At 34.8% G+C, this 25,258-nt stretch overlaps 1 protein-coding gene and 1 pseudogene across 28 annotated transcripts in view; both read right to left on the bottom strand.

Annotated features, from left to right (window-relative positions):
* LOC147386785 (disease resistance protein At4g27190-like) overlaps window positions 1-24,678 on the bottom strand; it is an 83,181-nt gene extending 58,503 nt beyond the window's left edge. For 3 of the 27 annotated variants that reach the window (XM_086422289.1, XM_086422285.1, XM_086422290.1), the window contains exons 1-4: window positions 24,122-24,678; window positions 19,991-23,223; window positions 19,246-19,339; window positions 18,583-18,634 (exon numbers count right to left, since the gene is read on the bottom strand). In XM_086422289.1, the coding sequence (XP_086278415.1) occupies window positions 19,286-19,339; window positions 19,991-23,215 (3,279 nt within the window). In that variant the 5' untranslated portion in view covers window positions 23,216-23,223; window positions 24,122-24,678 and the 3' untranslated portion in view covers window positions 18,583-18,634; window positions 19,246-19,285. Of the gene's footprint in view, window positions 1-14,985; window positions 16,404-16,475; window positions 16,584-17,665; window positions 17,791-18,144; window positions 18,207-18,246; window positions 18,288-18,582; window positions 18,635-18,762; window positions 18,966-19,245; window positions 19,340-19,990; window positions 23,224-24,121 lie in introns of those variants that run through there. The other 24 variants (XM_086422298.1, XM_086422293.1, XM_086422297.1 and 21 more) reach the window with 24 other exon arrangements.
* Window positions 5,307-10,857, bottom strand: LOC147386786 (serine/threonine-protein kinase AFC1-like; annotated as a pseudogene). Its single transcript, XR_015171716.1, has 7 exons — window positions 9,558-10,857; window positions 9,413-9,463; window positions 9,213-9,323; window positions 8,997-9,101; window positions 5,852-5,939; window positions 5,562-5,711; window positions 5,307-5,456 (listed from the first exon to the last, which is right to left on the bottom strand). The product of XR_015171716.1 is annotated as a serine/threonine-protein kinase AFC1-like (transcript).
* Window positions 24,679-25,258: the final 580 nt, after the last annotated feature.

The raw sequence follows: 25,258 nt of genomic DNA, 5'->3' as shown, positions 1-25,258 counted from the left end.
CCTCAACTTCAAAACCTCAATGCAAGATACGATTTTTGGGGAAATAGTAAGAAATGGAATTTGAATGGAAGAATCTACGATTTTGAGCTGCTTAAGTTGAGATTTGAGAACAATGGATTATGGATTGAAGATAAAAAAAGTTGAATATTTCTAAATAGTTATGGCTCCCACTCTATTTGATAAAATATCCCTAACCCAATTTTCAACATTTCTCAAATCACATTCAACAGCCAAATATGGACAATCACTCATTATCGATCCAACAACCAATTGTGGTAGAATTTGAGCTTCAACTAGTCGGATTGGGATTGGGCTTTTAGAAACAAGACAATATCAAAGTGGACCTTTTTAGGTAGGGTTTCTTTATGTTTTTTTATTTGTCGGGTTTCTTGCGGCCGAGAGAGTTGTAGGGGACAGAGAATGTGTAATCTTTATCGATTTTTCTCCCTCTCCTCCATGGATGTAGGTAATTTGTCGAATTACGTAAATCTTGTGTTCTTTGTGTGATCGTTTTCATTTTGATTTACTTTTTCTTGTTACGCTTCCGCACAACTAGTCCAATATATAAATTATATTGACATCAACATGAATACACTCATGATTTCATATCAAAGGATTCTTCTAAGTTATATCTTCAGGGGGAAATTACTTATCCAAACCCCCGAAAAAAAAAAAAAAATAGTGATTTGTTAACGTAGGTAAGTTGATCAGGTAGAGAAGTGTGGATGAAATACTGTAACCATCAATCCTTGCAACACTCTCTTCCTTCCCTATCCCTGCTAGAATTTACAGATGACAAACTATTGGACCTTTTGAACGAAAGATTTTCTCGAACATATGAGACAATTCTAGGCAAAATTTGGTCGCTAAAAAATATCAGAATGGGCAGATTTTTTGTAAGGATGATTTCCTCATCATAGAGACCATCATCACAAAAAATCAAGCCATTTTGAAACTTTTAACCCATATAGGACAACACACTTTGTCCATGAAACCCGACCTTATATATCCCTTGATTCCTAAGAATGACTCATGAAAAAACACTTGATCCCAATCCTTTAAATGCAGAATCCAATGGTTAAGATTCATCCTCATGATAAGTATCTTTGAGATTTGTGTTATCAAGATTCTTATAAATCTCAACCATTGGATTTTTTGTTTAAAGGGTTGGGATCATCACTATGTGAAAATTGGAAAATTCTACAGAAAAAATTGACGGGCCAAAGCCCACGAAGAAGACCCATGGAATTCTCAACGAAAAAAGTGCTCTCTGAACCGAACGTGAAAGTTGTTTTCCATCAGACGGCTGTTCCCGTAACTCCACTCTCGACTTGGATTATCTATCCAAAAAGGTCCGCTCTCGGCCATTCCACACGCTGCCTAGCAGAGGCGTGGTTATCTGAAGTGGATTCTCTCTTTTGTAGTAGATGCCGAACCTGCTGCTCAGTGGGCGGGCGCAGCAGCTACATGGACCCCTTCCTTTCTGTTAGTGCCAATATATTTGAGAAGGAATTTCATTTTTTTTTTTTTCCTGTATACTACTCATTAAGATTCATCCTTGAGGGTGGTAGATATTTACACCAATTGCAACCTTGATTCAATCTTCCTTCTCTATCCAAATTCGGGACTAACAATGTGGTGTAAAAGATGACACAAAACAAACAGAGAATTAGCTCCCCAAAATCCAAAATAATTATAATAATCGATACATGAAATCACTCGAAGTAGTAAAATTTTAATTCAAATTGAATTTGACCATCATTTCTTTGGAAAAAACTTTGAAATAGGCAAGCCACTTCAAAATTTAAAAGGAACTCCCTCCAATCTCCATTGGAATACACGTGATATTTCCAAGGAGGTATTCCAAAATTTGGTGAAAATGCAGGGGACGTGAAATAAATTCAAAGTGCCATGTATTTTGTAATGAAGAGGATTCCTTTAGAATTTTTCATGAGTGAGATATCAATGAAAAGCATCTATGGTAACTACATATTTCCACGTCAAAAGTATCCCCCATGTTGCAAATTGGCTAGTTCATCTCCTAATTCCTCCAGCCAAGTATAATGAGTGGCAATTGATAGATGTCTTGGTTACAAAAGTTATCTTTCTCAATTTGAAACATGTAGGGAGCATATATTACCTAGAAAACTCCTCCTTTACGTCAGACCATACTAATGCACACTTTCAACATAAATAACACTTAGTGCCAATCCCTTGGATGAAGAATTGAGAATCCAAGAAATGATCGTATTATTGTAGCGAAATAATGGCTGTTGAAGTTGGGCTTCTTGATATAACCATCAATGAAGCCAATTTTGTTCGACGGACTAAACAGAGGCGGATTTATAGTGGGGGAACTTTCCCCAACAAGAATTTAAAAATATTACATGAACCTACTGATAATTTGATATATTTTGAATTTATCCCCATGTTTGCCCCCACAAAATTATTGGAAGTTGTGTCCACCCTAACTCATTTTTTTTGGATTTATTAGAATCCTCTCTATTTGGTTAACATTTGTACACCACTTGTGTTTTCCAGCCATGCCATTTTCAAAATTTTGACAAACATTTGAGAAAACTCTTTGCTTTCAAATCCATACCATGTCTCGTCAAATTTTAGTGGATATTTGAGATATTGTTATGTTCAAAAAGTGATGATACGCTCCCCTCTAATTTTGTTGTTGATTTGGACACCCCTTCATATTTGGGTGAATATTTGAAAAGCCCTTATGTTTTCAAACTGGAGACATGCATGCCCCCACTGACCTTTTTTAATGACGTGGTATCCAGACTCATGCCCCCATTGATCTTGTTCTTCTTTTCTACACTAACAAAAAATACTAAATACCCTCGTCTTGAACCTATAACTAAAAATCCTTTATTTTTCATCCTACGATCAATCATCTTCAAACTCTTCAACTTCTTTTGAAAATTATTTTTATATATTTAACCTCATTTTCAACCTATCATTTTGATCCTCGCCTTAATCACTTTACAGAAAATCTTAAATTTTTTACTCAAGATGTTGAAGATGATTGGCTTTTCAAAAATATAAATCAAAGGTATTATTATTATTTTAAGTTGAAGTCAAGGGTTTTGAGGTCATTTTGCATTAATCTATTAGAAAAGATCAAGGTCATGGAGGCAAAGAACTTCAAGAAACGCTTCAAGAATTGCTGATGTGGATGCATTTATAGAACCATAGATGCTTTTCATTGAGATACGAGTAAAAATCATCTCTGGCTCTTTGCACACCAATGTGTGAAACAATGTCAATTTCAATGTTACTCCAACCCGACTCTTCTTGATTTAAAAAAAAATAATTGGACTTGATCCAAAGTGTTGAAAATGGATGATAACGGAATTACAAAACTAAAGATTAAAATTCAACGGTCAAAAATAAGTTTTGTTTTCTTCAAAGTTCTTAGAATTATTTCCTCTACATGCCTTTGGCATCGGATCATGTTTTTCAATGCTACAAGGTGGTGCGGTTAGGAAGCTTTCTTATTAACCTTGTTTGGATACAAAACAGAAAATAGAAAGTAAATGGGAAAGAAAGGTCCATTGAGCTTTTTAGGAAGTAATTTTCTTTAACATTTTAAAAAGTTCAGTATTTTACTTTTTAAATTAATAATCAAATTTTTTTTGTTTTTTTTTTTTTAAAACTTTTTAACCTTTAAAAGTACAAAAAATATTACTTTTTAGTTCTATTCAAACAGGTTCATTGTAAGAAAAATATATTTGCTTTAAAAAAAAAAAAAAGATTATATTGTCACACAAATTTTTGTAAACAAATCCCCAATTGGCACATTAATCATCAAAGAATTAAGAGAAATTTCTATAAACATGGCAATATATAGTAAAATTCGGGTTTCGGGACACTATTATTCTAATTCCCAAAACATGTTTTCTAGTGAGTTTGTCACTTCTATAACCAACAAACACATTGATAAATTACCAACAAGATCGTTGGTAACTTTAAAGTGACTTTTATAACTAGTGATCTCATTGATAAATTACTAGAGAGATTACAGGAAATGTTAAAGTCAAATACGCTTGATATTTTTATTGGCAAGATTGCTGATTATAAAATTGACGGACTCGTTGAAAAATATGATTTGGGAATTAAAATGAACAGTGTATTGGAGCTGAATTTTTTTCATAATCAACCCACGAAATGGTAATTTACCTAGGAATTGACACATCATAGTGTGCTGTTAGCAAAAGTTGGTGTCGCAATAGAAGCTCTCAAAAATAAATGTATAGTATATATTAATTTTAAGGTAGCTAATCTACTATTCTATCTTAGCTCTTCGTTGGACATATGTCCAACATACAAAAATCATCTTGGATTTTTATATACGACAAGGAGGAATAGAGACTTTATGTCGGCAGACTAATGTTAACCAACACTGGACCATCTCTCTCTCTCATCCTCTTTAATTAATACAACACGTGGCAAGAATAGAGACTTGATGTTGGCTAATTAATGTTATCCAACACCTAGAGAATCCTTCCTTATCACTCCTCCCTTGTTTGTCGTCAACGTGAATTGAATCCCCCCATATAATAGTTAGATAAAATCACAAATCTTCAAACAACCACTACGTCATGATGCACTAAAAACGACTGCTCTTACGATTGAAAAAAGGGTCATTTTAAAAAGAGGGATTTTTAAATTGCGGTATGGTAAAACAGTCGGAAAAAATGACTGTCTTTAACAGTCGAAAAAAAACGACTGTCATTAACAGTCGAAAAATACGACAGTAGCAATCGTTAAATGACTGTTAGACAGACGGGAAAAATGACGGTCATGGACAGTTGTTTTTCTTGATTTTATAATATAAAAAAAATTATTTTTTTTCTGAATTTATAAATTAAAAATAATAGATCATTAAAAAAATTATTTTTCTAAAATATAAAATCACTCAACTTCAAATAATTGAAACCTCATTTGCTTCTATTGTTATTACTACTACTATTATTAATATCTCAGATGCATGAAACAGAAAATAAAAAAATACATGGAAGATATCTTGACATTACAAAACTTGCTGGCGATTAAAATTAAGTAATGGCTACCTTCGCCAGTCAAAGCTCCTCTTTATTTTAACAGCAATGGAATCACAGTGTATTATGTGCTCCCAAACATCTTTTTCTACAGCACATTGTAATGTAAACATCCCCCTGCTTAGTAATTGCACTAGGAACACAGTTCTGTCACTAGAAGAGCAGCAGCAGCAGCCCATTAGAGAACTACTACACTCTAAAGAGATGTCCTCCCAGAAGAAAATTTCCCCCTCCTTTTTAAGACCTCCTGTGATCCCTGGTAAGGAAAGGATGTCTGAGGGCTTCTCTAGCTGTTAGTCTATCCGATGGATCATACCTCAGGAGACCTTGCAGTAAATCTATCAAGTTCCCAGCCGAGTGGTCCACATGCTGCATTACTAGATTCTGACATATAGCAGCACCCATAAAAGGAAATAATAAGCACAATTCACCATCATCATCCCTCAGCATGCATGCAAGATAAACAAATGTGATTAACAAGCACCACACCTGAAGACGAGGTAACTTTAAAACTGCTTTTATACTCTCCCGTGATGTGGAGATCTCTGGCCAGTCCAATCTACCCCTTCTCACCTTGATAGCACTTGACTTCGGAAGTCTCTTGAAGTAAGACCCATCCTTGGGCGATCGAAATGAAACCTTTACATCAACAATATTTTAATGGTGTTATTAAACCAATGAAATAATAATAAAAGAAGGTAAGCAAAGAAAAAAGAAAGAGAGGATTTTCAATTTCTGGTAGTAAGAAGATGAGATCCATCTTTCAAAACGTAACTAACCTTGAATTCTGGAATTTTTACATACTCTGGCGAAACAAGATGTTCTCTGGCTTCAAATCAGTATGGATGAGACGCAAATCATGCATAACTGCAAATTTTATAAATATAATACCAAAACATAAGCACTTGTAGCAGTGGACACATAATTCAACATAACAATCATCTACTGATTAAACAATTTAACTGATAATAGCAAGCGTAGGCAGAGAGGACTGCCAATGATAGTCAAACCAGTTCAGTATTTGCACACAACTGCAAAGAATAACCCGCTTAAAAGCTTATGTAAAAAAGAATAAAACCTTGAATCTACTAAAGAACACAGAAAACATTACAAAATATATGATCAATAGGTAAAGCTCAAACTTATAACCATCATGATCTTCAACAAAAGCAATCATAGTACTGCCACCTTTGACAGGACCAGATTCTCTGGTTACTTTGCCCCCTTTAGCCTTTATAAGATCTACCGTCTTGACAACCTATGCCAAGAAATATGAAAATACGTACCCTCGTAAAAGCTTACAAAAAATTTGAAAAATACTTCAAGAGCTATACAATGCTGATTACCCTTATATCTACTGTCAATGTCTCATGTGACTGAACAAGACTAAATAAAACATGGGGGAGAAAACTTCCTGATTTGTAATGTTACAAAGATATGCTTAATACAGACGTTGGTGCCAATTTGATTGGCATTTGATAGTAACTATAAGATATCATCCAGAATTTATGAAAAATTCTCAAGAACACTAATTTATAGAAAGAAAACACAGCACTAGCAAATATTATATATTCTACATGTAGTTGGACCAGTTAAATTGTGCTACCTCCGAACTATTTTTAAGCAGCAAAACTATATTGAGAAGAAAGAAACTGCCAAACCCTGCCTAACAAATCCCAATTTATTTGATGCAAAACTAGAATCATGCACCTAATTTACTAATTAGGTAACAGAGAACTTAAAATGGTTTAGATAGATCATTTTGACGAATAGATTTTGAACACTTAAAAAACTGGTAGCTTTGACAACTCAATGCACAGATGCAAGAAAGCCCAAGCCAGCTGAGCCACAAGTGCAAGAATAGAGTTTTTGAATACGGCTTCAAAAGTCAATAACCAGCTCCAAAATATATAATAATTTTCACAATGCTTCTTATAGGGATCCTATTCCTAAATGCTTTTCCCCCAGTGTATTACAATTCCCAATTAAAGGTGTTCATCTTATCACCTGCATTAGTTTTTCAGGAGAACATGAGTGGTTACAACACCTCTGTACCTTACCATACTTACTAACTCTATGGTGTTGGCGAAATAGATGCCTCTTTTGACCTATGAATGTGTAAACGGTGCAATGCAAGAAGCAAATATCCAACCATCTTTTGACAATCGAACCAACAAAGTCCATATATCAACTTAAATAGAAAATACAAAAAATAAAGAATTTCCCAACTCCTCTGAAACAAACGTTTGAGCATACGTGCACAAAATTTAGATAAAATGCTAAACACTAAAGTAGTAGGGAATTTGTAAAGCTTTGACTCAAGTTCAAATAAAACAAAAACAAGAAATTTTGTGTGCAGCATATGACCTAGTCTATCAAAAAGCCTTAACTAGCAATGCACACCTCCTTCAATAATGATCCTTCCAAAAGGAAAACATTATGTTTTGCTTTCTAAGAATGATCTAACAAAAAATAAAAATATCCTTCAAAGAATCTTGTGTCAAAAGCAAGAGAATCACCATGGACATCCCTAAGGAAACATATTTCTTATCAATGTATGTCCTTGAAAACAAGAACACAATTATGTAATCCACATTACAGAACGCTTCTATAGGATGCTCTCACAATTAATAATCCAATGCTTACAACACTATGTCAAAATGAAAATTCAATTGCTCATAAACAAAGAGTAAAGCACGACAATAACAAGAGATAGGGGCAGGCAGAACCTACCCAAAATAATAAGCTTTCTTAGTTTCACAATATTCCTCAACTCTAACATGGGGAAGCATTTCCTTTTGAAGTACCTCTTTGGCATACCTACATAGGACAAAAGCATGTAGTTCTAAACATACATACCTTCACATAGACAACATACATCTTGAAGACATGAACAGAACTATGAACTAAACATACTCAATCCTTTTTTCCCTCATCACACCTATGGTGGATCCCCCTTTCTAAGTGTGTGAGCATCTTGTTGAGTATGTGAGTGCCTTAGTGAAATCAAAGGAACTCCCTGGACTCTTGGGTGAGGCTATATTAGGGGATTAGCTTGAGTGCCACACGTACTCTATGCGACAAGAGGCTAAGTTAATGCCAACGTGGAAAAATAAATCACCACTCTCATCTTTAAGGATAGGAAATAACCGTTTTAAACTCAGAAAATAGCAACAAGTTCCTATCTTCCAAGGTGGTTTAGGTTTTTCAATCATCACTGCAAACCTTCCCTAAACTTGTATCCAATCACTAAAAGCTGAAAGACAACAAGGTATAATTGAAGACAGGAGCTCCAAGTTACAAAGAGACCTAACACACCTAAGAATATCAACACCACCCAAAATTGAATAAGAAGGAAAACCACTAATGATTATAGTTCAACGCAGGGGAATACAAGGGCTGCATGGTGTATGGTCCTGAACCCAAACCGAAGATCAAATCTTTGCATATACCTGCAAGGCAGGTTACTGTTCATAATTTTTGCCAACCCAACAGAATATAATAATAATATAGATACAAAGATTACTACTACCACTCATCATAAAACTGACCAGCAATCAGACTCATAGCCATAGCAAACAATGTTATTGTAGCATAATATTTAGTTATATGTAACTCATAAGTGTTTCTAATAAAAATAAGGAAAGAAATATATGAAAACAAAGGAAAACATTAATATACACCATAAACTAATTAAACTTGATTTCTAATATCAAACTGTGGGGGTGTTTAACAACATAATAAATTAGCCAATGGAGGAAAAATAACACCAACCCTCTTTTAGAGGTCAATTTTTAAAAGAAGTCAATAAGGGGTTAAGTGTAATACTACCTTAAGTGTTAGGATGTGTGTTCAACACGACAAATATCCTAAAAATTGTTGTGGTATTTTTACATGAGAGAATAGGAGAAAACAAATGCTTACTTGCATTAGTAGACCACCACCCTGCAAAGTATGTATTTCTGCTTCGATCTTAGATTGGTTAATCCTCAATCTATTGCTTCTTGGTCCTCCCCTTACCATGTCAATCTAAGGACACCATTCCACAGAGTAAGTGAAGCACTAAAAAGTTTCATGAACTGAAAATCTTTAACACTCTTGAAAATGATAAAAATGAACCCTTTATATAGAAACAGTTACCGTGTATTTGCTTCCTTCTATGTTCAAAGTAACTCCATGGATAATTACTATTCTAGCCACCCAGTACTTGCCGAACTGAGAATCTGAGAATTCATGAATGCCTCTTCCAGACTGCAAACCATAAATGCCCATCATGTTAGTGACTATTACATGCGAGAGTATGATAGAAGACGTCCCATATAGTACCTCAGAAGATATACCTTAGCAGAGAAGTATGCCCACACATTTGGCTTACTTTTGAAACTCAGTTCCTATAACAAGTCAAATCACTCCAATTAAGTTCACGATAAAAGCAGAAGATAGGAAAATAAATGGGATATTCTTACAAAATACAACAAATCTTACCTGGACTCTCCCACTAGTAGGCTTGAAACCATCATTTGAGTCTTCACTAGATGGACATGGATATGGATATGGATATTGAGGTTGACCCATAACATAATTTTGGATCAATGCCGGTTGTAATCGATCCATGTATAGAAAAACATCATCTCAAGAACTTTCAGCTAACAAGTTATGAACTGACATTTTATCGTTTTTAAATCATATATCAAAAATTGAATATACTCATTTGTGTGTGTGTGTGTGTGATCATAGACAAGTTTTCAAATCATATATAAAAAATTGAATATACTCATTTTGTTATTTTTCTGCATTTACCAAACTAATTATTTTTAAAGTAAGGACTTACAACATCCAAGAATGCATCAACAAGAGTGATGCTCACTATAACAAGAGCACTTTCTCGAGTGGCTTCTGTCCTGAATTATTTTGATGTTACTTGAGTTTCATCAGATATGGAAACATCCTTGTGTATTCTTCGATATTGAGCATTTCCTTGGTACCAAGTTCTATATGAAAGTGCCTAGAAACATAATTAAAATACAGAACAGAAACCAAATTAAATCTGTGATTTAGACATGCTCTACATTATTGTTGAATATTTGAGATACTCATGTTTTCAAATAGAGGATATACCCCTTGATAGTCTACTAATTATAACACTTTGTATCTATTGTCCTCTCCAGCTCTTCTAGAAAGCTTTGCCGCAGAGGCATACAAATTTGTTTGAAGCTTAGTAAATAAATCATGATTCAATTGTAAATTTAATAAGGAATATGATTGCTAGCTTGATCCTAACAGATAATTATCACTATCATTATCATCAAATCCTTTCAGGTTCAAGTAATATTATAAAAAACTACTTTTCTACGAAGAAAAACAATTGAAAATAATAAATTCAAGCTTTTATGATCTGGTGTGAACAAGAAAACCTTGTGAGGTGTTGTTTTTCAAAATTACAAAGCATCAACCAAAAAAAGGCACAATAAGGAAATTAGGGGACAAGAGTTACATTTTCTTCATCCCTTGGTGCGAGCTCCTCCCGAGGAAACTCCAAAGCTTCTTCTACTTTTCCATTACAAATCAATTCTATCAACCTTTGCTGCTGCAGATGGAAAAAAAGTTGGGGATTTGTATCCAATATCTGCATACAGATCCATCAACCTTTAAATCAAACCAAAAAATAAAATCAAAACTATACTATCGAACCTGATTAAAGTTTCGATATCAAATCGAAAACTTAGAACCAAAGTCGATGAAGATTATAGAGAGAGAGAAAGAGACCGAGAGTTCGATCTGAAGAAAAAACAAATAAAAAAATCAAAATAAATGAGTGAGATCGAGAGTTCAAACCCTAGAACAATTCAAGAGAGGGAAAAAAACAAACCAACCTGATGAACAGCTCTATGGATCCATGTTATGTGCCTAGAAATTTATTATCTTGTATCAAGATTTGATGCATCTTAATGTATTTTATTTTAATTATTTTAATTAGTTAAGGAGTCTTAGGTAATGGGTAAAGGTAGTTACGAATTGTGTAAGAGTTATGGAGTTATGGAGTTATGGTTATGGGGTAGTTACTTGAATGAATAGGAGAGTGGGTAGTTTGGATAAGTGGGTAGTTAATGTAGTAATTCTTTGTATTTAAATTTATTATTAAACTAATTAAAAATATGCAGAGAAATTATTATTAAGATCCTATTAGATCTTGGAGATTCACCGTCTCGAATTGGTGGCTTAGGAGGTCCGATCTCCCTCGAACGAGATCAATCTCATTCTTTTTCTTCTTTTTTCTTATTTTTGTGATATGATTTAAGTGGGTACGTAACATTGGTATCAGAGCGATAGATTCTGGAATGGCGGAAGGAACACGAAATGCCAAACTCGATGAGATGATGGGTTTCTTGAAGGAAACCACAGAGATTCATGGGAAGATGCTTAATGAGCTAGTGATGAAGGTTTCAAGTTTGGACACCAAAATTGAGCACCTCTCTAAAGAAAAAGGCAAGGAGATAGGGGAGAGTTCCAGTAAGACAATTAATAGACTTGATGAATCTTATCAATTTGATATTGACAAGGGAATTCAAACTCGGACAGTACGATTGGAATTTCCAAGGTTTACTGGGGTGGATCCAGATGGTTGGCTTTATAGGGCAGAGCAATTCTTCTTACACCAGCAGACACCCTTCACACAAAGGCTACTTATAGCCTCCTTTCACATGGAAGGGAAGGCACTTCAGTGGTTTCGTTGGATGGAACGGTCAGGAGCAATTTCAAATTGGGAATCACTTGCTTCTGCTTTGCAAGTTAGATTCGGATCTTCACCATACGAGGATCCAACAGCTATGCTATCTAAATTGCAACAAACGTCTTCGGTGGAGCAATATCAAACTCTGTTTGAAGAGTTAGCAAACAGAACTGAAGGTCTTAATGAGTCCTTCATGGTGAGTTGTTTTGTGGGAGGATTGAAGGAAGAAATTCGTTTGAGTGTTCAGATGTTGAAACTAACAACACTCACTGATGCAATCGGTCTTGCTTGCATGCAAGAAGAAAAAATATTGGCTCGAAAGCAGATGAACGACCCTACAAATGACACCAACACAATCGTTCATTCAGGAAAACCATTAGCAGTTGCTCTTAAACGACTCTCACCTGTGGAGATGAAAGAGCGTAGAGATCGTGGGTTATGTTATAATTGCGATGAGAAATTCTCCCAAGGTCATAAATGTAAAGTTCAGCAGCTTTTCCTTTTAGAGGGGAATTGGCCAAAAGAAATTGATGAAATTGACGAGCGAGATGATGGAAAGAAAATTGAAGATGAAGGGGGAGGGAATACTTTCTAGATTGAAACCTTGAGGACAAGGTTTTTTTACAAGGGGTAGAGAATGTTATGTGCCTAGAAATTTATTATCTTGTATCAAGATTTGATGCATCTTAATGTATTTTATTTTAATTGTTTTAATTAGTTAAGGAGTCTTAGGTAATGGGTAAGGGTAGTTACGAATTGTGTAGGAGTTATGGAGTTATGGTTATGGGGTAGTTACTTGAATGAATAGGAGAGTGGGTAATTTGGATAAGTGGGTAGTTAATGTAGTAATTCTTTGTATTTAAATTTATTATTAGACTAATTAAAAATATGCAGAGAAATTATTATTAAGATCCTATTGGATTTTGGAGATTCACCATCTCGAATTGGTGGCTTAGGAGGTCTGATCTCCTTCGAACGAGATCAATCTCATTCTTTTTCTTCTTTTTTCTTCTTTTTTCTTATTTTTGTGATATGATTTAAGTGGGTACGTAACAATCCAACTTGAACAAATCGAGTCGAGAGAGAGCGCGAGTTTGTTTATTTAAGGAGAAATGAACATAAAAGAATCCGAGAATCAAACCAGATCGGGGAGAGAGAGAGAGAGAAATTCGTTTTTCTCTCTGGGGAAGAAAGGGTAGTTTTAGAGTGGCTACTGGCACACCAACTTTTACTTATTATCGTCAGTGATTCTGTAAAAACGATGAGCAAACGACAGCCAAAAACTGTCGCCATTAACGACAGCCTTTAGCAGTCGTTTTTAGCCAATGGTAGTGTCGCCAAAAACGCAATATGACGTAATGAACAAACCCTTGACAACCTATTCAATACTCGGAAACCTCTCCGAATTCATCAAAAATCGTTACAAATTCCTTGATTGGACCACAGATATTCTAAATCGCAGCCCTACCAACACCTTCATTTTTCGTAGACCTGGAGAAGTCCAAGGAATCATCATCGCAAATCCCTCAAACGTCGAACACATTCTCAAATCCAACTTCCAAAACTATCCGAAAAGCGATCGATTCATATTTCTTCTTCAAGATTTTCTCGAAAAAGGAATTTTCAATTCTAATGGAGATCTCTAGAAAACTCAACGTAAGACTGCAAGTTTCGAATTTAACACAAGATCTCTTCGAAATTTCATTATGGAGAATGTTAGAAAAGAGATTCAATCGAGATTGATACATTTGTTGTCAAATCGAAGAAAAATAATCAAGTAATCGATGTTCAAGATCTTCTTGAACAATTCGCTTTTGATAATGTTTGTAAAGTTGCTTTTAACGAAGATCCGGCTTGTCTAGTTGGTGAATGGAACGTTTCGGACGGAAAATCCGTTTCGGTTTCCTGTGTTTCATGGTGGGCCGAGGATGTGTTTAGGGAAAGATATGGCGTATATTCAAATGAAATCAATTGCAGCATCTATGATGGAGAAGTTTCAATTGGAGGTTGTGGATAAGGACGCGTGTCTTGAACAGGTGTTATCTTTGACTCTTAGAATGAAATGAGGGTGAGATGTGTGGATGAGATTAGTTCCTTTGTAGATAAAAAGGATTTTATATTACCTAATGGTGTTGAACACAAAAGTTGATCAACTCAAGTAAGATCATGCCACTAGCATATTGAAATCCTAAAACTTGAAAATGATGATTTTATGAGAATATTAATTAATGTTCAATATGCTTCATTGAGAAGATCACAGATTACATAAAAGAGAAGAACAATACAAAAATCACATTCATTTCTTTCAATAATTGAAAAAATGCAAAATCTCTTCACTTTAGTCCCTTACATAGCAACTCATTAATGCGTCATTGTACATTAATAAAGACAAAGTAGAGAAGAAGAAAGGGGGAGGAAGAAGAAGCGGTTCTGAACATCGACTGCACGAACAAAGAATAAGAAGATGGAATCCCAATCATTTAAAGAAGTAGAACATGGAAGAATCAGAAAATGAAAGAAGTAGAGATGATGAAGCTTGTAAAGCAAACTCAACCCCCCCTCTTTGCTCTCCTAACTTAACATATGAGTTTATGACATGTCTCTATGAAGTCAGATTTTTTACTTAACTTTTATAAATGAATGCAATGTCAATCCTTTAACAACTAGACATAAAAAGAGGTTAGGCCTAATTAAGAAATCCTAAACAAAATAAGAAACCATGCATTAATTACCCTGTCCAAACCTCTCGGTATGATAGAAGAGAACCTACTTAGCACACTAGGTTTCATCTTAGTATCAGTGTGGTCATACATCAGGTCTAGCCCCATGGCAGCCTTAGTTACAAGACATGCTACTCTGACCACCTTTTGGCCATCACAGCTACAACTCCTTGGTCCAAAAAATTTAAAATTTTCGAAAGGCAACAGAAACATTGGCCCAGGCAAGTATCAAATTTCAAAGGGATACAGGACAATTGAGAATATATATACATGAATTACGATCCTTACCAATCATAAGAACATCATAGCAAATTAGTTAACATTTTGAGTATTGGCACCAACATTCTTCTGTTTGCAACCACCATCAAAATGAACATCATCAATCTAAGAAGTTCAATTAGCCTCATCAGTCGCCACATCATCATCTCATCAATCAACTACATTCAATCTTTCCCGAACATAATTATAAAATACCAGTATTTGGTTTCGTCATATGTCATAATTATAATTAACCAAATACTTAAAAGCATGCACAAGTAATTTTTTATTTTTTTTTTAAGTAGCAACCCACGAAAAAATACAAGTTGTAAGCACCATAAAATCTATAGTATGCACTGAGATCTTAGACCAGCCTACATACTACTTGCCCTACCCCACAAACTACGAAGAGTACACAAACAACCAGCATCCCAACTAAGTTCAAGGATGCACTAAGTTCAACAAAGAAATAGTTACCTTCAAAAGAAGTCCATCACCACCATAACTAGCATTTAGAACTTCGATGAGAATGGGCAAAAAAAAAGATTTATCCTTTACATTGCATGCGCCAATCAACATTCCTACGGAAGAAAAAAAATTGAGAGAGATCATAAATAACCAGTTCAATGTCACAATGAAAATCAAACAAGTCCAGAGAAGGGATTTGCATCAAAATCTGAATTATAAGGAGACGGGCTTCGAAAAACAACAGCTCCAATTGGTAGGGAAACACTTCTGGGAGTTGGGGTTCTCTTATTGCAACTGCATTTAACCTTCATAAAAGTGGTGAGATTTCTATTGAAGATCTTAGAACTTGTTAATGCTTCTAACCTCATCAAATGCTTCAAATATATCAATGCTTGGTTGAAGACAGGCATAGTTGAAATCAAGAGTAACTTATATGAATGATAACATAGAAGCATGTCATGTTAAAAGAAAATTACCTTATTTATAAATTAACAATACCTTATCTTTTCCCTCCTCCTTTATCCGGGCTTGGGACCGGCAATGTAAAATATTTAATTTTACATTGGCGGAGTTAAAAAGGGGTTAGTTACCAAAACAAAGAAAACAGTTATTGGTTAAACAATATGTATGTAAAAAAGTCTAAAATGCGGAAATTAAATGTACCAAAAACTAATTGTATCTACTTGACTTCCAAGGTCCTTGATTGGGAGGATGACCATTAGGAAACATGATACGGAGTATAGGGTTATATGCTCTTGGACTTGGCTCTGCACCTGACTATGGATCTCTCTTTACATTTGCATTTGCATCTACATCTGCATCTGCATCTCCATTTGTAACTTAGCAATCCTCTCCTCATGTTGTCAATCACATTCCACTTGTGTTTTTTGCAACTCAACAATCATCTCCTTATGTTGTCGATCACATTTCACTTGTGTGTTTTACATCTCATTCAACTAGGATTGCATCTCGGCATAAGTACTACTACGAGATGAGTTGGAAGCAGATGTAAAAAACCAAACTTAGGGCTAGGCCTAGGCCATATGTACGTACTCTACCATGCCGCTCTGGTCCCATTTCATTAATAAATATCTTCTCAATTATGCGTGTAGAATCAGATCCGTCACTATCTTTATGTTTTTTTATCATATTATTCTGTATAAAAAAAAATACATTAGTAATTATCTTACATTAAATAATTTATCTTACAAGTGACGTCTTACGTACAATAAGCTCGGCCGATTTAGGATCACTGTAAGACCTATTTTTCCTAGTATGGATTTTCTTGAAAACTTCATCCCGAGTAGGTAAACTACCATCTTCTTTACCCTTGGCCTATAATTACATGATAAAAAAAAAACAAATTAGTATATGTCGTAGGTCGCTTAAATATTAAAAGAAAATGATATAATTGAAATAATCTATAAACATATACGCACCATGTCCAACTGGTGCTATGTACAACTCTTTGTCCCTACTGTATGTTTAATTACTTAGTTTTTCTTATTCTTCCTATTCCTTTAAATAACTTACACAAATTTAATAACATTACAAACATATCATTCTTAAAAAAAGATTAATTAAGAAATTTGTAATAATTTATACTTGAGTCTCATGAAAGAAGTGCAATTTTTGTACAGATTTATGTTGAATGCCATACTAATGCTACCGAATTTGTGGTCACTAGTCTGAACCACGAATCGGATGTTTATACAATCAAGTGAACCACGAACCCACATAATTTTGGTTGGATTCGACAAACCCAACAATTTAGTTCAATGAACCAAACCACCAATTTATTATATTTTTTTCATTATTCATATTTAAAATTTTTATTTAACTTGGAATTTTTTTAAATTATAATTGTACTTATAACTTGTTTACCTGAATTATATATATGCACAAGAGTGAAGTAAGAAATGAATGATCTCTACCAACCCCCACAAATTAGATCCATTCTAGAGTGGTGAATCACAAAACCCAAATTCGAACAGAGCAAGAACCATGAAACAAGTAACATAGCCCTGAACTAGGGTTGTCAATGAATCAGATTGGGGTTGATTTGGTACCGATCTAATAAGAATCGAATTGGACTTATCCGATAAGTATCTGATCGACTTTTTATCAAAACCCAATACTAAGATCTAAATTCAATCCATTAATAATCAAGTCAGATCGGATTTTATATACAAAATCTAAACAAACTTCATACATCTCAATAAATAAATAATATAATTTATATACTTTGTAATATAATTTACATTGGTCTACAAGCTGGAAAGGTGAATATCTATTTCGAGAAATGACAATGAACTATCAAATTCAAGTAAATAGATTTACCATAAACAAAAAATAATAAAAAATAGCGGCACATTGCATTTCAAGAAAGTAAACAAAAAATTAAACCATAAACTCACCTGAAATCTGATTTCATCCAAAAAGTGATTGAGATCAGAGTTGGAGTACAACCAATAAAATCTTTAAAAACTTGCCTTTCGATGTTGAAGCTCAACAGAGTTGATCCCCTCTCGATATTAGAAACCTAGAAAATGATATCTAGGGTTTAGGGTTTGATTGTTACACCGTAATCAAAAGTACCACTTTCTTTGATTAAAATCTTAGCTATAAAAATGAGAAGTTAGGGTGTTGGTTTGAAACTGAAACTAAAATTAAATTAAAATTATAGAAATTGAGATTTTAATTTGAAATCGAACTAAAATTTGAATCAACACTATAGAAATTAGGATTATACAAAGAGAGAGACCGAGAGCTCAACCTCACATATCAAAAGAAATAATTAAAAAAAATCACTAAGTGGTCAAAATCTGACTGTCACTAAAAGTGGTTGCTATGTCTTTTTTCCTATAGTGACTTCTCATAAGAATACATATATTACCTAAGCTCACTCCACTTCTGAAAAGGTCCATTTTGATTTTGCCTCGATCTTGAAGCCCAAGACTAAATAAGAAAACAAGACATCCAAACTTAACACAGTCACCTTTTGATTCAAACCACTTGCCGAATGGACTTGATAGAGAACTGAGGAAAAAAGGGTCAGCATAGAGTGCTTTCATGTGGAAGCTTTGGAAGTAAAAAAAAAGAAGATAGCTTAGAAGGTTTTAGAAAAGAGTCGTGATAATTTGACTCCCCCATGTGGCATATACAAAATACTCACCTGACACTAGGTGTGCCAGAACCATAGACTTTATGCCTCTGGATACACGACCGCACATTCCCATAAATTTGTGCAGTTGTGTATCCACGTTAGGTGAGTATTTTGAGTATGCCACGTGGGGGTGTCAAATTATCATCACTCATTAGAAAAACCACAAACCTCTTAGATGCTTATAAATGTGCATCCATGCAAGATCAGACCGAATTTCCATCTACAAAACAAGAAAGAAAAAAAAAACTATAAGTAAATGCATTAGTGCCTGTAAGATATGGAAGAAACAGACAAATCATATAAGCAAATGAATGTAACAATGATAAAATAAAGATAACATGTATCGACCTTTTAATTGCAGTTGGCCACATTGTGATGGGTGAACCGTGATGAAGAAGAAAGCATAAATTTTAAAAGCATTGTGATGCGAAGCAATTCGATCAAGATTGAATTCACAGGATGGAGGGTATAGATTTCTTTATATATCAAAATTTTGCTGAAGAAATCCATGGCATTGTATATCGAAAAGGATTCATGGTGTTGCACTTCAACTAAAAGGCATAAAAAAGAACATTTAAACAAGCCAAACCTTGGTTAGGGACCATTAAATCTGGACAAACATTGTGTTTTTTTAGTTGCAATATTTGGTTTCAAATAACAAAAATATCATAAATGCAGATCATTTACACTTTAGTAAAGAAGAGGAAAAAAGAAAAATAGAACATCAAAATTGATTTGAAAGATCAGAAGGATCACAGAATCATGAAGATACATAAATCTCAGAGATCTATTCAAATTTGACTGATTTTATCAAATGATAACGAGCCATACCCAAAAATCCATGACATGAGTTACCTTCTTTCAAATGACATCAATTCCACCTCCGTGCCTTTAAATCATCCAGGCTTAGCTGCACATGAAAGTACTTCACCACCTTTAAACATTTTTTTTTATATTCTTCAGCAAGCATTTATAAATATAAAACCAAAATAAGCCTAATATTCTATCTTATACTAAAGGTAAGGTGTCTTCATGGCCTTTTTTTGTGCCCAGTGGAGATAATGATCTCACCCCCCAAGTGTGTAATATACTCCTTTGGGCTCTATAAGCCCATAAATTTTAGTCTTCCACTCAATGGAAATAAAACAGATAGTTCCCTTTAGTCCTCCTCAGTTTGATTATATTTAAAACATTTAATTTGATTTTGTTATCCAAAACAAATACTTTAATCCAACAGGTAATAAAATAGTCGAGGGTTTAACAAAACATTTGAAAAAGGAGTGTTCTGGGGTGGGTTCAAAGCAAAAAAGATGACATCTATTTGTTGGATACCATGCAACCAATGAGGTTGAACACAAAGAACGGAGTACTTGTGTGGAAAGAGATCAAACAAAATAAACAATTTCGTTCTTCTTTGATTTTATCGAAAAAGGGACTCTTTTTCAACAAATAAATAAAAATATTTTACTCTAAGAACTAGTGGATCTTGACTAGACCTATATTATGATGATACATGTGTGGTTTTACTGCGTTTGAATTTCTACTTATGATGAAGAACAAAAGATTGGGGACTTACAAAGAGGGGTTGTAGGCGCGACTTGAGACTTTGGTCTTCCCATTCCAACCCTTCAAACCATTCAATATTATCTCCAGAAAGCTCCCTTAGTTTAGTAGTGCTTTGCAGGCACAAAGGACGCTTTTCCAAGTTAGGACAATCGTACACATGCAGTAATTCCAAGGAAGGCCAAAGTATATTGGGCCGATAAAAACCCAGGAACTTCTGTAATCCACGTAGCCGTAAAGTCTTTAATCGAGGGAACTGAACCGTCTCGTCCTGCTCTCTTTCTACCACTGTTTCTTCTATCATTATTTCCTGATGATCCTCTTCTACCATTATTTCATCTTCCTCATCCTCCTCTGATTTTATTATTTTCTTCATTTGGCTGCAGTCTTCAATCTCAAGATTCTCTAATCTCTGAAGTCTTTGAACCATGGTTCGTGTAAAGAGATATCTTAATCTACCACAAGTTTCAACTGTCAGGGAATTTAGCTCCTGGAAGCTTACAAGGGGAATAACTCTCTTCCATATTGTTGTCAGACTTGATAAGTTAATCAATTTCATCTCTCTTAAACGAGGGATAGCAACATGCCCTTCCTCAATCCCTACTGTGTGAAATACTTCCTTCAACTTATCACATCTAACTAATTCCAACACTTCTAGATTTTGCAGCTTCAACAACAATTCACACGGAAAAAGTTTAACTATTTTTTTACACTGAAAAACTTTTAAGGTTTTTAATTTGCCAAGGAAACTATTTGGAAGTGATCCATGATGGATCACCTCAAACCCATTCAATCCCGACAGAACCAATTCCTCCAAACCATTAAATGTAATTTGTGGAGTATCTTCTTCCACCACACACGTAAGATATTCTATTTCGTCGCAGCTTTCTATTTGAAGAACCTTCAGGTTGTCAAATCCTCCTTCACCAAGTTTTACAATATTCTTGAGGCTTCGGCAGTGGCACAAATAAAGTAACTCCGTTTTTCTCAACAATACCTTCACCCAGTTCGCAAGCGGATCTGATATAGCATTAAGTTTCATACTCCTCTGGTAATCAATATACTTAAGTTCCATACTCTTCGTCAGGTAATTAAAATTCAAATTACTGCGACGACCTACAGTTATAATAAAATTTTCCAAGACTTCACCAAATATGGAGATCTCTTGGGACAAACATTTGACATTGCGTACTACATTCAAGTGTAGGGTAGTCAACAATTTCAAAGATCCCAACTCTGGTAATCTATCATTACTTTCATCTCCCATTTCCGTGTCCCCCAAAGAACCGTAAATCCCCATGTATAACTCTTCTAAGCGAGACAAGTTCAATAACACAGTTTTTGGAATAATTTTAAGACGGCGGATTTTTGAAAAGCTTAAAAACCTTAGATTGGTCAATCCCCCTATTCCTTCTGGCAAGCTTTGTATCTCAGTTTCACTTAAATTAAGATATTCGAGTTTCTTCAATTCTCCAACTAGAGATACATCACTCAGTGGATTACCCTGTAGACAAAGTGTTCGAAGGTTCACAAGGCATGAGAGTGATGGTGGTAGAGATGAAAGTTTATTTTGACTTAGATCAAGGGCTACAAGGGATGTCATTCTTTCAAAAAAGCAATCTGGGATTTTGGTAAAAGAGGCATTAGATGATAATGATAAGGAAAAGAGTTGTGGACATTCTGGTTGATCTGGGAGCTCACTGATTTTATTACCTATTAGTGATAATCTTTTGCATCTTCTTAAATTTTTCATAACAGGCCACGCTTCCAATCCCAAGCCTGCTTTTACAATAAAACTGTTACTTTCCTCATGTGCAATTGATATGGCTGCATGACGAACAATGTCGTGCATCACGCATCCAACTCCCCGCCTATTACCACTTTTTAACAACAAACATGAAGCCACAAGTCTGTCGAATATTGTATGCAACCTTCCTCTGGCATCTTCTAAATTTTCGACATTTGAAAGCAGTTCCTCTCCCAATACAAACCATATCAAATCATCCACATTAAAAATTTCGTCTTTAGGGAAAAAACAACAAAATAAGAAGAAATGTTTGATTTCTTCGCTTTGTAAGTAATCATAGCTCAACTTTATCAAGGGTAAGACTTCCAACGTACCTTCTTGGAAGTAGATGGAATTTTGCAGACGCTTAGCCGCATCTTTCCAGAAAAGTTGGTCCTTGCCTCGTAATGCCCTTCCAAGTGTAACAATTGCTAACGGCAAACCTTCACATTCCTTGGCAACCTTCCTAGCCAATTCGTCGTCCACAACATCACCCACATTCAATCTTGATTCCTTAGCAAACAGATCCCATGAATCTTGATTCGATAGCTCTTCGACTTTGATATTCTTTTGGGTATTCAAATCATTACAAATATCTTCGTTTCTGGATGTGAATACAACTTTGCAAGACTTTTGATCTCCGAAAGAGATTCCCAAGTCAGTCAAATCCAAACTACGCCATATATCATCCAAGATAACAAGGATTTTCTTTTCCTTCAACCTCACCCCTAACTGTGCTGCTCTTGCACCGATGATGCCGGATGCAAAGTTTTCGACTCCCAATTTCTTTGCTAGCTCACCTTGAATTTCAATCAAAGCTGGGTTTTGGGACACAGTTGCCATCACAACCTGGTCAAAGAGTTGTCTATCTCTCATCACTTGCTCTCCTACTTCTTTGATCAAGGTGGTTTTACCCACTCCTCCCATCCCCCACACCCCAACTCTGTTGATCTTCTTATCCTTCAATGCTTCGATGATTTCATTCTTAGTAGATTCTCTGGATGGAAAAGCCTGAAAATCTACAGAGGATAGCAAGCCAGGAAGAGGTGCGGGATCTGATACACAACTGGCGCTACTGAACTTTGTCCCTTCGTTTATGAGTTCGTTCACGATGTCGATCTTCTCGTGTGCATCTTCGCCTAGATTATAACGAGCCAAGCACCACCAGCCTTGGAACCACCTATTGATATCTTGGGATGCACGAATCAAAACCGTCGCCTCACCTTGAACAGTGATCACCTTCTCTTGCCAATTTTCAACAGTTGATTTGATCGAATCGCTTTTCTCCTTAGCTGTTTTGACATATCCTTCAATGTCATTTCTCATACTTCCCAAATCAGTCAATTTTCGTTGAAGGATTTGAACATTTGTCTTGCAGTTAAATGAATAACCCAAGTGAGTCAGGATAACAGGAATTGAGCAACTAATAGCTTCATTAACAATCGAATCCATTACTGTACCTGTTGGACAACGAGTTAGTTATGCGTCCATATATATTTAATATTTTCTTGAAAAAAAAAAAGGACAAAATGGGTTGTATAATAGAATTTTGAAAGAAAGTAACGAAATGATATCTATATGGAAGTTTTGTTGAAGCAAAAAAAAGAAAAAAAAAATCAGCTTCTTTTGAAGAATTGCATGCAATTTTAATTGTTAATTCTTTGGCTTTCATAGATACTCATGAATACCGAGATAATTAGCAAAATGTCACCAACTTATATATCATATTAGGTAGTTCTGTTGAAGATAAAAATAAATAAATAAATAAATAAAAGAAGCACTTTCCTTACTAACATAGGAAGATTTATTCCTTACTAAAGGTTGTTTGGAGAGAAGTAGGAATTCTCTAGTTTTTAATTCTTTTGAAGTTTTGCCTCAACTTGGCCTTGGTAAATTTTTCAATCAATAAAATTTGCCAACAAAAACCCAAACGGGTCGTTTTGTTCAAATGGATTATTGTATTAGCAATCCAACGCCACAGTCCTCTAGATTTCATGAAAAAACTTAGATTCAAAAGAAAAAAAAAATCAAAAAACAAAGTTCACAGAATTATATCCTCTACAACTCTGAAGCATCAGATCATGCTTTTGGATGCCACAAGATTAGCCCAAAAGGACCTTTAGTAAGAGTGGAATCCTTACTAACTTAGTAAGGTTAGTCCAACTCAGTAAGAAAAGAGAGTAATGTTTCAGCTTCTTTGGCTGTCATAGATATTCAAGAATATACATATTTTTCTAAAAATGAAATGAAAAACCAGGAAAGAATAGTTTAGCTACATATCCATTCCAAATTCTTGCTATATGTACTTAGACCATCAAAATAAAATAAAAAATGAAGAAGAAGAAGAAGACGACTTACTGAGCACAAAGGATCACAGTGTTTCGTTCTTCAGCAATGGAGGGCAGAAGTTGAGTGAGAGAGAGAGGGAGAGAGCGAGCAAACTTTATATAGGACTAGTTCTAGATCAAAACTTGACAGTTGCACTCCAAAATTGAAAATATCAATTTTAGACCTTAATTTTAATTTCCTATCAGTTGCACTTATCGCGGCTCTTCTTCATGTTTTTGACAGCTGCACTCCAAATATGGAAGAGTGTTCTAAATTGACTTTTCGTGGACACTTTCAACTATAGATTTGCTTCCTCAACTTACAAAGAAAAAAGAAGATTAACGCTGGAGTGACCTTAATGGGGGGACACACGGGCGGACATAAATTTTGAATTTCACATAAATTGCAGCTGATCGTTTTTGCAATCGATCATGGGTGGTGTGCAACTAGTCGCTTCCACACTTATGTCGTGTTGATCAAATTTTTTTCCTTTACTTAAATCTCATATTAAAATGTAAATACAAATTAGAAAACTGAAACAATTATTTAACCATTATCGTACAATTATTTAACCTCAATGTCATTTGAGCTTTATGATTAGAAGATCATCCTGCCCAAAAATCAGCCCATTCCGAAATGTTTAGCCCTATGTTTACATGTTGAAAAATCGTGGACCGTCCATTTCTTGTAAACCATTTTTGATGGGGTTAGAAGTTTTGGAATGAGCTGATTTTTGGTGAGGATGATCTCCTCACCATAGAGATCATCCTCACCAAAAATCAGCCCATTCCAAAACTTCTAATCCATGTCAGACAAAACACGTTTGTTAAAGTGTGTGGTAAAACTTAGGGTGCTGAACGGGACCCCATATATGGTTCAAGGGCCATATGAGAAAACATATGAAAAAACTTTCATTTTTCAAAATAAGAGTTAGAGGTTTTGGATTGAGCTGATTTTTTGCAAGGATGGTCACTATGATGAAAAGATCATCCTCACAAAAAATCAGCTCAATCAGAAACTCCTAAATCCATCAAAAGCGATTTACAAATTAGTGATAAAAATTGGTAAAAAATCGGCAGTCCACATTCTAAATCACTTTTAATGGGGTTAGAAGTTTCAGATTGGGCTGATTTTTTTTTTGGATGATCTTCCCATCATAGAGATCAT

The sequence above is a fragment of the Akebia trifoliata genome, chromosome 14 (assembly GCF_017979445.1).
Source record: "Akebia trifoliata isolate Shusen 1 chromosome 14, ASM1797944v1, whole genome shotgun sequence".
NCBI classification, from domain to species: domain Eukaryota; kingdom Viridiplantae; phylum Streptophyta; class Magnoliopsida; order Ranunculales; family Lardizabalaceae; genus Akebia; species Akebia trifoliata.
The sequence above is the reverse complement of the archived record's forward strand: the minus strand, read 5'-3'. Positions and strand labels throughout refer to the sequence as shown.